The 16,514-nt window shown below is 37.7% G+C and overlaps 2 protein-coding genes across 2 annotated transcripts in view; both read left to right on the forward strand.

The window, feature by feature from the left end:
• LOC119495339 overlaps window positions 1-16,514 on the forward strand; it is a 296,329-nt gene that overhangs the window by 187,394 nt on the left and 92,421 nt on the right. Inside the window, exons 5-6 of the mRNA XM_037781700.1 lie at window positions 5,001-5,318; window positions 12,916-13,212. Of these exons, the coding sequence (XP_037637628.1) occupies window positions 5,001-5,318; window positions 12,916-13,212 (615 nt within the window). The remainder of the gene's footprint in view (window positions 1-5,000; window positions 5,319-12,915; window positions 13,213-16,514) is intronic.
• Window positions 1-16,514, forward strand: part of LOC119495348 (polymeric immunoglobulin receptor-like) — a 62,803-nt gene that overhangs the window by 18,570 nt on the left and 27,719 nt on the right. Inside the window, exons 5-6 of the mRNA XM_037781732.1 lie at window positions 7,341-7,444; window positions 7,590-7,624. Of these exons, the coding sequence (XP_037637660.1) occupies window positions 7,341-7,444; window positions 7,590-7,624 (139 nt within the window). The remainder of the gene's footprint in view (window positions 1-7,340; window positions 7,445-7,589; window positions 7,625-16,514) is intronic.

The following is a 16,514-nucleotide window of genomic DNA, read 5'->3' on the forward strand; positions in this document are numbered from 1 at the left end:
AATCACTCGCAAACTCTGATCCACCTCTGCATAGCGTCAATACATTGCAAAGAAGCACTGGTCTGTTTGTTATATAAGGGCATTGAAAAACCTTTAAGCTTATCTGCAAAACATGTATATTCAGTTTACTGCGCTTAATTATTAGGTATAAATTCATAACAATAATATAATCCTCATTTCTATTTTCAGGGAGTTTATACGCTCTTAATGTATACGAGCCATGTGTTTTAACTTGTTTTTTTAATGTATATGCTGTTTTCATTCCTTTAAAAGTGAATGCACATTTAATTTCATGTTTAGAGAAGTCATAATGTCAAATGTAACTGAATAAAGATAAACAACATGCAGTGCACAGAGGAGTACAAAATAATTAGGGCTGTCAACGTTAAAGTAATAATAATTCGTCAACAAAAAATCTTTTTAATTCAACTAATTTCTTTAACGCTTTAAGGCAACTTATGAATTTTAGGTTGTAGTGAATTCAGTTTTAAAGCTAGAGTGAAGATATCATCATATGAAACTAGAAAAACCTAATGAATCTACTGGTACCAACAATGTAGCTTGTCGAGAAGGAGGCTAAATATTGCTTCAAACTTACGTTAAATTTTGTTGAGGAAAAGACCTCTGACTAGGGGTGTGACGAAATATCGTGCCACGAAAAATATTGCGATATAAAAACGGGACAATATGCATCGTCGAGACCAAAAACTGAATCGCGATATAAAGGCATTATAGATACTAGGTACAAACGGTCTCCGGGGCTAAACCAAAGCTGCAGCCTCTTCCTGCTGCTGTTCAAGGCCTATGGAAGGAGGCTGAGTATGTGTCATATCTCGGAGTACAACACATGCGCAGTAAAATCTGGTCTGCCCTCGCCGAAATTGAACCAATCGCAATGCACGGCTGCAGCTTCAGTTACACTGCCCATGTGTCATACCCAGTGGTGTGCAGTCAGGGTAGTTAGGGTAGGCACTGCTTACCCAAGGCTATTAGCAAAAATGAAATTATTCAGTTAATGTTTTCGATTTCAGATACCTTACAATAGTTTTGAATGTGGCAGCATTTGGTGCTTTTCACAGCCTAATAAAAATGACAACATCAACATCACCATCTTCTGGCCAGGCAGAGGCTGCACAAGCTATTCAGCCTTGCGTTGTATGCTAGCCTTGCCTGTAGGAGGCAGTAAGGTATCCCTGCTGTGCCTTTTCAGGTCATATTATTGTACGGATGTGGGTTTGCGCATGCGCAGTCAGTTCCCATATAGTTTAATATGTATGTAAAAAGGCAGATCGCTACGCTGCCTTTGAACGTAACTGTACTATGCCAGTTTGTACTTCTACGTTCACGATGCTTTCGTGAGCAGCTCCTTCATACGTACAGCAAGTTCAAGCGCACCGACATTATGACACCGCTATCGAAGCTAAAACAATTTTCAAGGCTTTCTTCTGAAGAAAAGCGTCAACTTTTAAGTGTCGGGAGACCAACGCCTGACCTAGCCGATCTTCACCAAAGGAAGGGACAGAACATTGTTTGTACTTTTCAGACCGAGTGGTACAAAGGGAAGGATTGGCTCTGTGGATGTGCTATACTGAACAGGCTGTTCTGTTTCCCATGTTTGCTGTTTGGCTGTACCACCGACAAGGTCTGGACTAATGCAGGATATTGTGACCTGAACAATTTGCCCTGTGCGATAGCCAAGCACGAAAAGTCGGTGGTTCACATTCAGAGCCAGATTGCTCTGAAAACATTTGAACTCAACAGAATCGACCTGGCTTTGGATGAGCAACGACGGCTGAGCGTTAGCATCCACAATGAGAAGCTAAAGAAAAATAGAGAAATCCTAAAATGTCTCATAGATGCTGTATGTTTCCTTGGTTAAACAGGAGCTAGCTTTCTGTGGGAACAATGAGAGTGCAAGTTCCTCAAACCGGGGGAATTCCATTGAACTGTTGCACCTGTTAGACAGCCAGGATGCTAATTTGGCCTCCCACTTGGCATCATCTACAGTGTTTTCCGGCAGGTCAAACAGAATCCAAAATGACTTAATTGAAGCGATTGCAGATGTTCTGAAGGAACACATAAAAGAGGAACTGAGTGTGGCACAGTTTATTTCAGTGGAGGTGAATGAAACCACAGACATCACAAACTGGTGCTGAATAATATCCACAGTGCAGCTAAAACGAGAAGTGTATTTACCCTATGTCTGTCAACTGTGCACACATGGTGTAAAACGAGCTAGTTATTATCACAATCTTGGCGATTATATTTTTATTGCAAAAATTGGCCGACTGGCCGACAATATGCATGCGTCTTCTTCCATCCAGATCCAGATCAGTACGATTGAATCATGTTCCCACCACCGGACAGCACGCAGCCAGGGATTGTATTGGGAACAGAATGGCTGGTTATTAACTTTTACATATTTCTTTATTTAAAAATAATAAAGAAAAACTAAAATGCTTGAAGGGGGCTTCACTTGGGCTCTGCAGATTTGTGACGTGGCTCCAGCATCCCCTAGCCCCGGTGTAGCGCCGTGCTCGACAGCGGCCGTCGTTGTGAAATATTGTACATGGTCAAAGATCGCGATCTTGTGTTGTAAATTAAGTTTATTGATTTGAAATAGCTGATGTCAGGATAACCGTATGGATGGCATGAATCATGGGGAAGAGATGTTGCACATTTTGAATACGTGGATCTGTGCAGACTATTGTGTATAAGCCTTTTTCAGTCAGGACCACTTTAGTCAAAGACACTTATTACATTGCAGTAATATATACATTATATTTGGCGGTATGGCTATGCTCTGGGACCTCCCTGCCCATCCACGCGCATGCGTGGATCCACGAGCCTACGTGGTAGCATGAGGCAAGGAGAGCACTCCTCCTTGCCCTTCCATGTGCACACATGGAAAGCCAAAGGCAGGGAGAGCAGCAGCAAAGACCCCCCTGGGTGCAGAACAGAGCCGGAATCAATGACAACAGAATTGACATTGATTAAGTCATAAACAGTTAGGGGTGGGCGACACATCGAATATAGTCGATGTATCGCGGCTTGTCCCCCGCGCGGTACAGAAAACGACTACATCGCGAACATCGAACACAAATTGTCATGTAATGTTTCCAAGCCAACCCTTTTTGTATGAAAGATTCAAATTGTTCCAAAGAACCACTAATGAATATCAACAGAGATTTTAATGCAGACATATGCTGCAGGGACTACAAGATCATAATATTGGTGTGATTGTATGCATCAAAGGGTTAAATTGAGCATTTATGAAGTGCTTAGAGGATATTTGAAAATATTGCGATATATATCGTGTATTGCGATATAGCCTAAAATATCGCGATATTATCCTAGGCCATACCGCCCAGCCCTAGAACAGTATTAAAAGGAGGTGGTGGGGTGGAGGTGGGTTGCGAGCAGCTTGTAGAGGAAGCAGCAACGGTAGGCCGGCTGAAGCAGCTTAAATAAGGCGCCCTGTATGAAATTGACCAATGAATGCATAGAGAGGAATCAGCTGATCTGTCAGCTGATGCATTAGCTGATTGGGCTGGCTTAAGATCAGCTGTTATCAGCTGATCGCCATCGTATGAGCAGAGCTTGACATCATGGCCTGCCTGAACTAACGCTACGTTCGATTTGTTGTGATGTTTTTGCTCTCTCTCTCTCTCTTCCCTCTCTCGATGGAGCTGTCGCTCTCTCTCTTTCTCTGTCTGTTTGTCTCTCTTACACAAACAATGCACTGCACTTATCAGATGTAGCCTATTGGGAGAGTGTTGTAATGGGGACTGTAATGGAGTAATTGTTTCAGTTTGGTAATGGTATTTTATGACCTTGATTTTGAAGGATTCTCTTAGACTGCATTGTGTACTCGCCTGCTAACACATGATACATGTGTGTGCGTCCCGGTCTGCGACTGCCTACCTGACCCCTGACCCTAGATCTCACGGCACAGTACTGGTCATACCCCAAGAGCCATGTCCGCCCAGTGACCCAGCCTCCTTTCATAGGCCCACAAGCACAGCGCAGTCAGTGAACAGCTGATCCGAGATGCTGCGGTTGAGACGAGTTGACGATACGGTTGTTGATGTTTAGTAAGTGCAATAAAACTTTGCAAGTGTAAAGCCAAGATACGTTATTACACCTGTTCAACAAGCATGAACAAGATGAAAAGGTTAAACATGAAGGAAAGCGCATTTCAATCTGCTCTGATCTGACTGAAACTAAAGCTGGCAGAAGGCTGTGTAGCCTAACTGTTTAGGTTAGTTCGTCATGAATCTTACTGGTAAAGTGATCAGCTGGCTGAGACAAAGCCCTTAAAGCTGTTGTTGCCTGTTGAGCTTGAGTTTATATGAGTTTATATGATGAATAAATACACTCAAATAGCATTTATTATTTCATCATACACATTTCTAATTGAATGAAGGAAAAAAAAAGTTAAACTGTTCAATTCAGATCTTCACATCTGTCTCTTCTTTCTTACCCTGAGGCCAGTAGCTAAGAGTGATGTGGACCTGATGTACAGCTCTGTGGTTACTGTAGAACAAAAAAACGTGCAAAGGTTATATATTTATTTACCTACGTCATCCAATCAGCTGCACCTGTTGGAGAGGGAGGAGAGATGTGTTGCAGTTGTATATTTAGAAAATGAGGAAATAGGAAATCAGTCTGTCAGTGCCTTGGTTGATGTAGTTTATCTGACTCTGCTCACTCACCAACATGACTGTTCATCTCAGCTTTCTTCTCATCATCACTGGACTCACAGGTCGGTCACCAGGTTCATGTCACAATTTAGAAATGTGGGGTTTTATGCATCTAATTCTTTAAATGTCATTGAGTAATATACCCTCCAGTTTGTATTTCAAATATCATGAAGAATATAATGACCTAATGTGTAAAACAACAGCTAATATGAACATCTATTGCATGCAGGTCATCTGAAGGAAGATGACTGTTAGTGAATAAAAGCATTAATATGCTGTATTTGTTTCTTGTTGCAGGAATTCACAGCATAACAACAGTCAATGAAGTGTCAGTGAAGGCTGGAGATTCAATCTCCATCCCATGTCTCTATGACTCACAGTACATGAACCATGTAAAATACTTGTGTAAAGGATATTACAGGAAGTTCTGCTCTTATGCAGTTACAACAAACCAACAAAATTCAGAAAAGTTTTCAATCTCTGATGACAAAAGCCAAAGAATCTTCACTGTGACTATAAAGGATCTGACAGATGAGGACACTGATTACTGGTGTGCTGTGAAGATTGATGGAGGGCTAGATGTCGGAGAGTATTTTCACCTGTCAGTCACCAGAGGTAAGAGACCTTAAAGCATCTTTAAGCACATTTCAAATCCTTTGTGAACACTAAGGAGGTTCCCATTGTTTGATGCAATTTTTAATTACTTTATCACTAAAATTAATGAGAATAAATGTAAAGTTTGAGGACAGTAATTAAGACCTCTGAAACATCACCAGCATGCACCAAAGACTTCTGCAATTTTCTATTGAATATTATTTGTTTTACCTAAAGGTACGCCCAGTCTCTATGTGGATCATCACGAGATTACAGGATTTAAAGGAGGTAATATATTACATATATATAATACATTAAATTTCATGTTTAGAGAAGGCATTATGTCAAATGTAACTAAATAAAGATAAACAAGTTAATGGTTGTTGTATAACAACAAACTGTGCAAAGGTTATATATTTATTCATATACGTCATCCAATCAACTGCAACTGTTGGAGGGGGAGGAGAGATGTGTTGCAGATGTATATTTACTAAAATGAGGAAATAGAAATTCAGTCTGTCAGCGCCTTGGTTCATCTAAATTATCTGACTCTGCTCGCTCACCAACATGACTGTTCACCTCAGCTTTCTTCTCATCATCACTGGACTCACAGGTCGGTCACCAGGTTCATGTCACAATTTAGAAATGTAGCGTTTTTATGCATCTAATTCTTTAAATGTCATTGAGTAATATACCCTCCAGTTTGTATTTCAAATATCTTGAAGAATATAATGACCTAATGTGTAAAACAACAGATAATATGAACATCTATTACATGCAGGTCATCTGGAGGAAGATTATTGTTAGAGAATAAAAGCATTAAAATGCTGTATTTGTTCTTGTTGCAGGAATTCACAGCATAACAAAAGTCAGTAAAGTGTCAGTGAAGGCTGGAGGTTCAATCTCCATCCCATGTCTCTATGACTCACAGTACAAGAACCATGTAAAATACTTGTGTAAAGGATCTAAATGGTCCTCCTGCTCTTATGCAGTTAAAACAAACAAACCAAGTAGTTCAGGAAAGTTTTCAATCTCTGATGACAAAGAGCAAAGAATCTTCACTGTAACTATAAAAGATCTGACAGATAAAGACACTTATTACTGGTGTACTGTGGAGATTAATGACGGGCCAGATGTCGGAGAGAGGTTTCACCTGTCGGTCACCAAAGGTAAGAGAACTTAAACATCTTTAACATTTAAAATCCCTTGTGAACACTGAGGAGATTCTCATTGTTTGATGCAATTTTTAATTGCTTTGCTACTAAAAATTATAGAAAATAAATGTAAAGGTTGAGGACATTAATTATCCACCAGTTGTATTAAGACGTCTGAAACATCACTAGCATGTACCAAAGGCTTCTGCAATTTTCTATTGAATTTGTTTTCCCTTAAGGTACGCCCAGTCTCTATGTGGATCATCAGGAGATTACAGGATATAAAGGATATAATATAACCATAAACTGTCACTATCGTAACTCTGGAGAAATTGCGTGGTGCAGGCTGGGCAGCTCCTGTGTGACGACGTCGTCTGGATCAATAGATGGAACAAGAGTAACCATCAATGCAAATGTCCCCAATGTTTTCACTGTGACTATGAGTGGACTGAGGACAGAGAGCAGCGGCTGGTATTGGTGTCTTAAAGGAAGCTTACAGATGCCAGTACATGTGACTGTTACTGAGCAACCTACCACTAGTAAGTTATTATAAATTATAAATATAAAATTGTAAATTATAAATATTTGTCAAGTATCATTTATAAATGTTTTGATTTAATATAGAAGATATATTAGGATTCATTATTGTCATTTTACTCTAATATTCATTGTCTTGTTTTGGATTATAGCCACTCTTACATCAACAAGCCATTTAACCACCTTATCATCAACTCCTGAGCCTGTGAGTGTCACCACTGTTTTTACAGACAAACCATCTACCACAGTTCAGGGTGAACAGCACAGGTCAGAAGCCTTCACATTTGCATTCAACTATATACACTGCATTCAAGTCTTTTTATTTCATTTGATTTGCATCATGTGATTTAAGCCGCAGTGTTCCAGTGGACCTGATGCACTTCATCATCCCTTTGAGTTTGCTGTTCTTTGTTGTAATGGTGACATTGTGCATCTGGTTTATGTTTAAAAGACACAGTAAGTCTATGCTGAATTTTGATATTTCATACCAAAACGTTTTTGTTAATCGTAAATATGTTTTACCATAAATGTAGACTATTGTGCATTATTGTCATTGAGCACTGATGGTCACTAATTGGAGTTTTCATTGCTTCACTTTTAGAGCGGACCAAAGCAGAATCATCTGCCACAACAACGGTACAGTAAGATATGCTGATTCATTTCCCGTTACATTTCTCTTACAAAGAAAGAGACGCGCTATCGTGACCATTTGCTTAATTTAACCCTGCTGTGATACCGAGCGAAATAAAGACTACACATTTCAGAGACTATACTGTATTGTCCATTTGCAGCTGCAGGACTACCATGTAACACTGTAGCTGAACATCTAATAGTTATATTACACAAAATGCATCTTGATAATATCATTCTTGTGCATCTTTTGATAGGAGAATAGAAAAAGCATTGACAGATAGAAACTTAATTAAGGCACATATGTGATGACAAATACAGTAATAGGTTTAATGAATACATCAATTATGGTTATTGGTTGCCATTCATGTCCTGTCCTCTGCTCCTTCAACACAGACTCAAGAGGAAGTAACATACAGTACTGTTAAGAAAAAGAGAAGATCTTCAGCCCCGGTAAGTGACTGTATGAATATTATTGGCTGAACCTTATGTTTCTTTTCTTTTTTATTAAGTAAGGCCCAAATCAGAATTATTAATATTTTCATTGGACTATTGTATAAAATAAGGTTTTAGTAAACTCTAATTCCTCTCATGTGTTCACCTTAAAAAGTAAGTATTTTTATGAAATGGTTCATGATTACTATTTTAACAAAAGTGGTCATGTTGATGTAATCTAATCAGATCTAGTCTAATAAAATGGTGTTTATCCTTCATTTTAATAACATTTGGTTTGCTTCTTCATCAGGCTGAAGAGGAAGTAACATACAGCAATGTTACTTACATGAGAAAAACTTCAGTTAAGGTAGCCGTAAACCATTAAACCACAACCTGTATTACACAACATAAGCACACGAAAAGACACACTCAAATAGCATTTATTATTTCATTATACACATTTGTATATGAATGAAGCAAAAAATGAAAACAGGTTTAACTGTTCAATCGATCTGTTTCACATCTGTCTCTTCTTTCTTACCCAGAGATCAGAAGCTAACAGCTCTGTGGTTACTGTCGAACAACAAACTGTGCAACCGGTAAATTTTAACAGCCCAGTTTCACACTGTTGCTCACATACATAGTGTTGCTTTTTTTCTCTCATTTTTTAACCACACTGCTAGTGTGGCAGTTGACTCTTAGTCTGCTTAATCTTTGATCTTTCTTACTACCTGTCATTTTTTCTTCTGTTCTGCAACAGGTTGAAGCAAAAGATGAGGATGTAACATATAGCAGGTTGGCCCAGCACCAGCAAAACCTGTAACCCCATGTTAACCCTACATCTTATCTGCCTGTCTATCACTGGGCTCTTTTCTTAGATGATAGTGTTGCAATGTGTTGTCATCTGTTCTTTGGTTTTGCAACAACTTCTTACTTCTTTTTAATGTTGAGGGTTTACACTTTCTCCTTTTTATATTCTCCTCTGCATAGCTGCAAAATGTTTCACACAAGTGATGAACTGGGCCTGGTTTCCCAAAAGCATCTTAAAGCTAAGATGTTTGCAATATCCATCTCATGTCCCTTCTTAAGCTGAAGAGGTGTTTCCCAAAATTTGCAACAAAAGCATTCCACTCTTAGCAATGATCCTATCGACTCGAAGGAGGTTAAAGAGCATCTTAATTCATTATAGTCTGTACTATATTGAACAGTGATGTTGTTTAAGTGACGTTTGATGTAAAATGAAGGATAATGTTAAAAATAAAAAATAAGAAAATGAAATGAATAATGCACAAATGAATTCAGCAATTGATCTACCAGTTTCTGTTGTCGTCCTCCTCCTTTCCTTTTTCTTGTCTTGTAATATATTCATCTCTTCTGGCTGAAACGCCACTGTCCTGATGTTGTTTTTTGCATTTTCCCCATCTTCTCTTTTCTTTTTATTTATGGTGCATAGATGATTTGCACATTTGTAAAGATTATAAGAACGGCCACTTCGTTATTTTGGGTTTAAAATGTGTTTAAATCTGCAGAATATATTTGGCATCATTGGGCAAAAATTTCATAATAACCTTTCAGCATATTGTAATTCAAGTGTTCTGAGAGAAAACTAGACTTCTGTGTTCAAGCTTTAAAAATCCAGCCAGTGACGGGAGACTTTGGCCAATCACAGGTCATTACACAGAGAGAGCGTTCCTATTGTCTGTTCATTCAATGGAGGCAGCTGTCAATCACTCGCAAACTCTGATCCACCTCTGCATAGCGTCAATACATTGCAAAGAAGCACTGGTCTGTTTGTTTTATAAGGGCATTGAAAAACCTTTAAGCTTATCTGCAGAACATGTATATTGAGTTTACTGCGCTTAATTATTAGGTATAAATTCATAACAATAATATAATCCTCATTTCTATTTTCAGGTAGTTTATACACTCTCAATGTATACGAGCCATGTGTTTTAACTCATTTTTTTAATGTATATGCTGTTTTCATTCCTTTAAAAGTGAATGCACATTTAATTTCATGTTTAGAGAAGTCTTGATGTCAAATGTAACTGAATAAAGATAAACAACTTGCAGTGCACAGAGGAGTACAAAATAATTAGGGCTGTCAACATTAATGCGATAATAACGCATCAACGAAAAATAATTTTAATGCTACTAACTTCTTTAACGCATTAACGCAACTTATGATTTTTAGGTTGTGGTGGGCTCAGTTTTAAAGCTAGAGTGAAGATATCATCATATGAAACTAGAAACCTAATGAATCGATTGGTACCAACCATGTAGCTTGTTGAGAAGGAGGCTAAATATCTCTCAAGACTTATGTTAAATTTTGTTGAGGAAAAACTGTCATGGCCATTTTCAAAGGGGTCCCTTGACCTCTGACCTCAAGATATGTGAATGAAAATGGGTTCTATGGGTACCCACTAGTCTCCCCTTTACAGACATGCCCACTTTATGATAATCACATGCAGTTTGGGGCAAGTCATAGTCAAGTCAGCACACTGACACACTGACAGCTGTTGTTGCCTGTTAAGCTTGAGTTTGCCATGTTATGATTTGATATTGTTAAGTTTTAGTACATACATTTGCATAAAGCAGCATATTTGTCCACTGCCATGTTGAAAAGAGTATTAAATACTTGACAAATCTCCCTTTAAGGTACATTTTGAACAGTAAAAAAATGTGTAATTAACTTGTGATTAACTATGGACCATCGCGCGAAATATTTTAATCGATTGACAGCACTGAAAATAATATAATTTCATTAGCTTTGTGGAACTGCAAACATTTAGAACTTAAAGAGCAACATGTAATGTGGTTTTATCAGTGCATTGTAGAGTTATGGAAAGGAGAGCGATGCTGTTAAAACCTTGATTTTATAACTATTGACGAGAGACTCTGTTGCTAGTACTAGTACTACTGTGACTACCTGCAGCACTGGAATGATTTTACTGTGCCACAGGTGAAATACTTCAAAGTGAAACCAACATAGTCATAATTAAGATTCGAAAAAGTGTACACATCCAAATTTACACCCTCAACTTGGTAACATGAACCTTATCCTGTTATTCAGACAATTTCATAGCAAGTCTATCATATCTATACTAAAATGGGTATGTATTTGATTTACTGTAATTTGTGACAAGTGTCATCAATAAAAACAATTTGCTTCATGACTATTATACTGTGCCTTCGATCAACATCACAAACCTAAATCTTAAGGGCGACCTATTACGCTTTTGTGCTTTTTCCCCTTTCCTTTAGTGTGTTTTATAGTTTTTTGTTCATGTGAAAGGTCGGCAAAGTTACAAAGACCAAAGTCCACGCCAAAGGGAGTTCCTCTCCTCCACAGAAACACTGCTCCTGAACTGCCTGAAACGCCTTGATTGAAGTCCCGCCTTTTATTCCATAACGTGGTGATGTCACCAAGTAATACATCTGCATAACGGCTAGCTTTGCATGCCCTCAAACAAAGCTAGTTATAAGCCATCCATCCTCTGTATGGTCTATGTCTGTAGTTTGTGGCTGTAAAGTTTCATGAGGCTGTGATTATCCTAGAGGTCACCACAGGTCATTTTATAACGTGAGGTCAAGTTTCAAAAAAAGGTCTCACTACAATGAAATGGCTACTATGGGGACTAACATCATCACACATGAATACAATTGGGCCAATGTTACCATTAATTATCTAATCATTTTTATCAGTGATCACCAGTGTCTCCAGCGTTCCCATAAGGGGTTTGCCAGATATTATGGAGATTGTCCACTCACCAGATAATGGAAGGCTGGACAGCTTAATGTGTACAATGCTCACTGATAATTACAAACCCAAAATACCACGTAACTGCTTACAATATTTACTTCATCAGCCAACTTATGTGATGCAACTGACTTATGAGGAAGAACGATTGTAACAGATGCAATTGCATATGTTATACAATTGGGAAGTAGAATTCTGTAGAGAAGTGTGTCGGTGCCTTGCTCCGTGTTGTTTTGTTGGACTGCTCGCTCTCTGAGATGGCTGTTCATCTCAACTTTCTTCTCATTCTCACTGGACTCACAGGTCAGTAACGGGTCCTTTTAAAATGGTTTAGCCTATTATGTTTCTTTGTGTTCCTCATGTCAGATGATGATACAGTTGGGAATGAAGTTGTGCTACATAATCCTTTATAATAACCTACCAGTGTTTTATTTCATAAATTGTGGAGACAACTATAATTTAATATGCAAAACTGTTAATATGAATCGCTCCAACATGAAGGTTATAGGAAGGAACAATACTGTTAGCAAGCATATCTGTTAAAATGCTGTATTTGTTCTTGTTGCAGGAATTCACAGCATAACAACAGTCAGTAAAATGTTAGTGAAGGCTGGAGATTCGGTCACTATCCCATGTCTCTATGACTCACAATACACAAACCATGTGAAATACTTGTGTAAAGGATATTATTGGTACTGCTGCTCTTATGCAGTTAAAACAAACCAACAAAATTCAGAAAAGTTTTCAATCTCTGATGACAAAAAGCAAAGAATCTTCACTGTGACTATAAAAGATCTGACGGATAAGGACACTGATTACTGGTGTGCTGTGAAGATTGATGAAGGGCTAGATGTCGTAGAGTATTTTCACCTGTCAGTCACCAGAGGTAAGAGACCTTAAAGCATCTTCAAGCACATTTCAAATCCTTTGTGAACACTGATGAGATTCTCATTGTTTGATGCAATTTTTAATTACTTCATCACTAAAATTAATGAGAATAAATGTAAAGATTGAGGACAGTAATTAAGACCTCTGAAACATCACCAGCATGTACCAAAGGTTTCTGCAATTTTCTATTGAATACTATTTGTTTTACCTAAAGGTACGCCCAGTCTCTATGTGGATCATCAGGAGATTACAGGATTTAAAGGAGATAGTATAACCATCAATTGTCACAGTAACTCTGGAGAAATTGCGTGGTGCAGGCTGGGCAGCTCCTGTGTGACGACGTCGTCTGGACCAATAGATGGAACAAGAGTGACCACCAATGCAAGTGTCCCCAATGTTTTCACTGTGACTATGAGTGGACTGAGGACAGAGAGCAGCGGCTGGTATTGGTGTGCTAAAGGAGACCTACAGATGCCAGTACATGTAACTGTTACTGAGCAACCTGCCAATAGTAAGTACTATAAGTAATTTTCATTTATAATTATTTGTCAAGTACAACAATCTATGTGTTGATTTAATACAGAAGTGATATTAGCATTGAGTATAGTCATATTTCAGTGGTAATCATGGTGCTATTTTGAATTTTACACAGTTACAGCAACAGGTTTAACCCCTGTGTCACCCACTCTTGAACCTGTGAATCTCACCGCTGCACCCACAGCTCAGGGTGGACACCCAAGGTCAGCAGCCTTTGCATTAACATACAGTATTTAGAGAAATGTGGACATTTTATGATCCAGAAAACAGTCCTTGTAAGAATCTGTACATGTGTTTTCACTGACATTAGAAGATAAGTTCTAATGTTAGACTAAATAACTTTTTAACTGCAGTATGTGACCAGGATGATGAATATATTTTAGACTACTGTTTAAATAAGACTGTTCTGTTTATTTATTTATTTATTGTTAATAATTTGCATTCAAATTTCCTGCTGCAGTCCTTCTGATCACCTAAAGATTGTCAGCATCCGTCTGAGCGTGTTGGTCCTCGTTGTCATGGTGACCTTGTTCATCTGTTTTATGATCAAAAGACATAGTAAGTAAATGGTGAACTGATGAAACCAATTTGTGTTATACATTTCTGTTTATTCTACAATGTTTTGTTTGAATTGAGGACTAGTTTGCATTACTGTCATCGAGCATTGGGAGTCCGTAAAAGGTGTTTTTTTTCTGTCTCTCCTTTAGTGCAGACCAGAGCAGAATCATCAGACACAACAACGGTACAATAAGTGGATTAATATATATTTTCACAGAGCAAACTGAATTACACTGTAGAGATGATTTAATTGTAATGTGTTTATGTTTACTACAGTTCTATACTGTACATGTATTGTTGTTAGGAAGATACAGTAACCACAATCAGAACTCAACAAAACATGTATTTGATCACAAAGCTATAATATAGTATTATAAAGTATTGTTGATGTAATCTAATGTAATGCCATCTAGTAAACTTCTATAATCTTACTGTAAATTGGATGTGTTTTTCTCCTTCAACACAGGCTGAAGAGGGAGTAAGATACGTGATAAAAACTTCAGGCGAGGTAACCCTTAACCATTAAAACCATAACTCATATTACACAATATAAGTACACTTAAACACATATGAGTACACTTTTTATCATTTTTATTTTACAAACCACACCAGTAATTAAATGAAAAAATTTTAAATTCATTAAAAATGGAAACTTTCATATCTCTCTCTCCTTCTTTACCCAGAGGTCTGATGCAGAGAGTGATGTGGATGGAATATAAAGGGTGAATATTAAGATGACCAAACTCTGTCTGACTCTTCTCACGTAATGTAGTTCAGTATTTTCTGCCGACCATTTTGTTCTCACCAAGTCAAAATGTTGCCCTTTAATTGACTCTCTTATAAACTTGCATCATGTTTGCTTTGTATTGCATAGTTTCTTTGCCATTCCTTCCTCATTTTCATTTGTCTTTTGTTCTCCAAATGGTTGAAAAGACGTCTCAGCAGCAAGTTGTTCGTTGTTGTTTTTTTCACCCTTGCCATGCATTTGTATCCACCTCTGCATAGCGGCAAAACATTGCAAAGAATGTTGTATTGTATATTGGGTTTACTGCGCTTTATTATTAGGTAAAAATTTGCATTCTCATTTCTATTTTCAGGGTGTGTATTCGCTCTCATTGTATACTAGCCATGTGTTTTAACTCATTTTTTTATGTATATGCTGATTTCATTCCTTTAAAAGTGAATGCACATTTAATTTCATGTTTAGTGAAGTCATTATGTCAAATGTAACTAAATAAAGATAAACAACTTAATGGTTGCTGTAGAACAACAAACTGTGAAAAGGATTTATATTTATTTATATACATCATCCAATCAACTGCAACTGTTGGAGGGGGAGGAGAGATGTGTTGCATTTGTATATTTACTAAAATGAGGAAATGGAAAGTCAGTCTGTCATTGCCTTGGTTCATGTAGTTTACTGTATCTGACTCTTCTCACTCACCAACATGACTGTTCATCTCAGCTTTCTTCTCATCATCACTGGACTCACAGGTCGGTCACCAGGTTCATGTTACAATTTAGATATGAGGGTTTTTATGCATCTAATTCTTTAAATGTCATTGAGTAATATACCCTCCAGTTTGTATTTCAAATAATTTGATGAATATAATGACCTAATGTGTAAAACAACAGCTAATATGAACATCTATTACATGCAGGTCATCTGAAGGAAGATTATTGTTAGTGAATAAAAGCATTCAAATGCTGTATTTGTTCTTGTTGCAGGAATTCGCAGCATAGCAGTCAGTAAAGTTTCAGTGAAGGCTGGAGATTCAATCTCTATCCCATGTCTCTATGACTCACAGTACATGAACCATGTGAAATACTTGTGTAAAGGATATCATTGGTCCTCCTGCTCTGATGCAGTTAAAACAAACAAACCAAGTAGTTCAGGAAAGTTTTCAATCTCTGATGACAAAAGTCGAAGAATCTTCACTGTAACTATAAAAGATCTGACAGATAAAGACACCGATTATTACTGGTGTGTTGTGGAGATTAATAATGGGCCAGATGTCGGAGAGTATTTTCACCTGTCGGTCACCAGAGGTAAGAGAACTTAAAGCATTTTTAACACTGAAAATCCTTTGTGAACACTGAGGAAGTTGTCATTGTTTGCTGCAATTTTTTAATTACTTTGTCACTCTAAATTAATGGGAATAAATGTAAAGTATGAGGACATTAATTATCCACCAGTTGTAATAAGACCTCTGAAACATCACCAGCATGTACCAAAGGCTTCTCTAATTTTTTCTTGAATACTATTTGTTTTCCCTTAAGGTACGCCCAGTCTCTATGTGGATCATCAGGAGATTACAGGATATAAAGGATATAGTATAACCATCAATTGTCACTATCGTAACTCTGGAGAAATTGCGTGGTGCAGGCCGGGCGTCTTCTGTGTGACGACGTTGTATGGATCAACAGATGGAACAAGAGTAACCATCAATGCAAGTGTCCCCAATGTTTTCACTGTGACTATGAGTGGACTGAGGACAGAGAGCAGCGGCTGGTATTGGTGTGCTATAGGAAGCTTACAGATGCCAGTACATGTAACTGTTACTGAGCCAACTACCACTTGTAAGTTATTATACATTATAAATATAAAATTGTAAATTATAAATATTTTCAAGTGTCATTTATAAATGTTTTGATTTAATATATAAGATATATTGGTATTAATTATTGTCATTTTACTCTAGTATTAATTGTCCTGTT

Source organism: Sebastes umbrosus, chromosome 10, assembly GCF_015220745.1.
Source record: "Sebastes umbrosus isolate fSebUmb1 chromosome 10, fSebUmb1.pri, whole genome shotgun sequence".
In the NCBI taxonomy this organism is placed as follows: Eukaryota; Metazoa; Chordata; class Actinopteri; order Perciformes; family Sebastidae; genus Sebastes; species Sebastes umbrosus.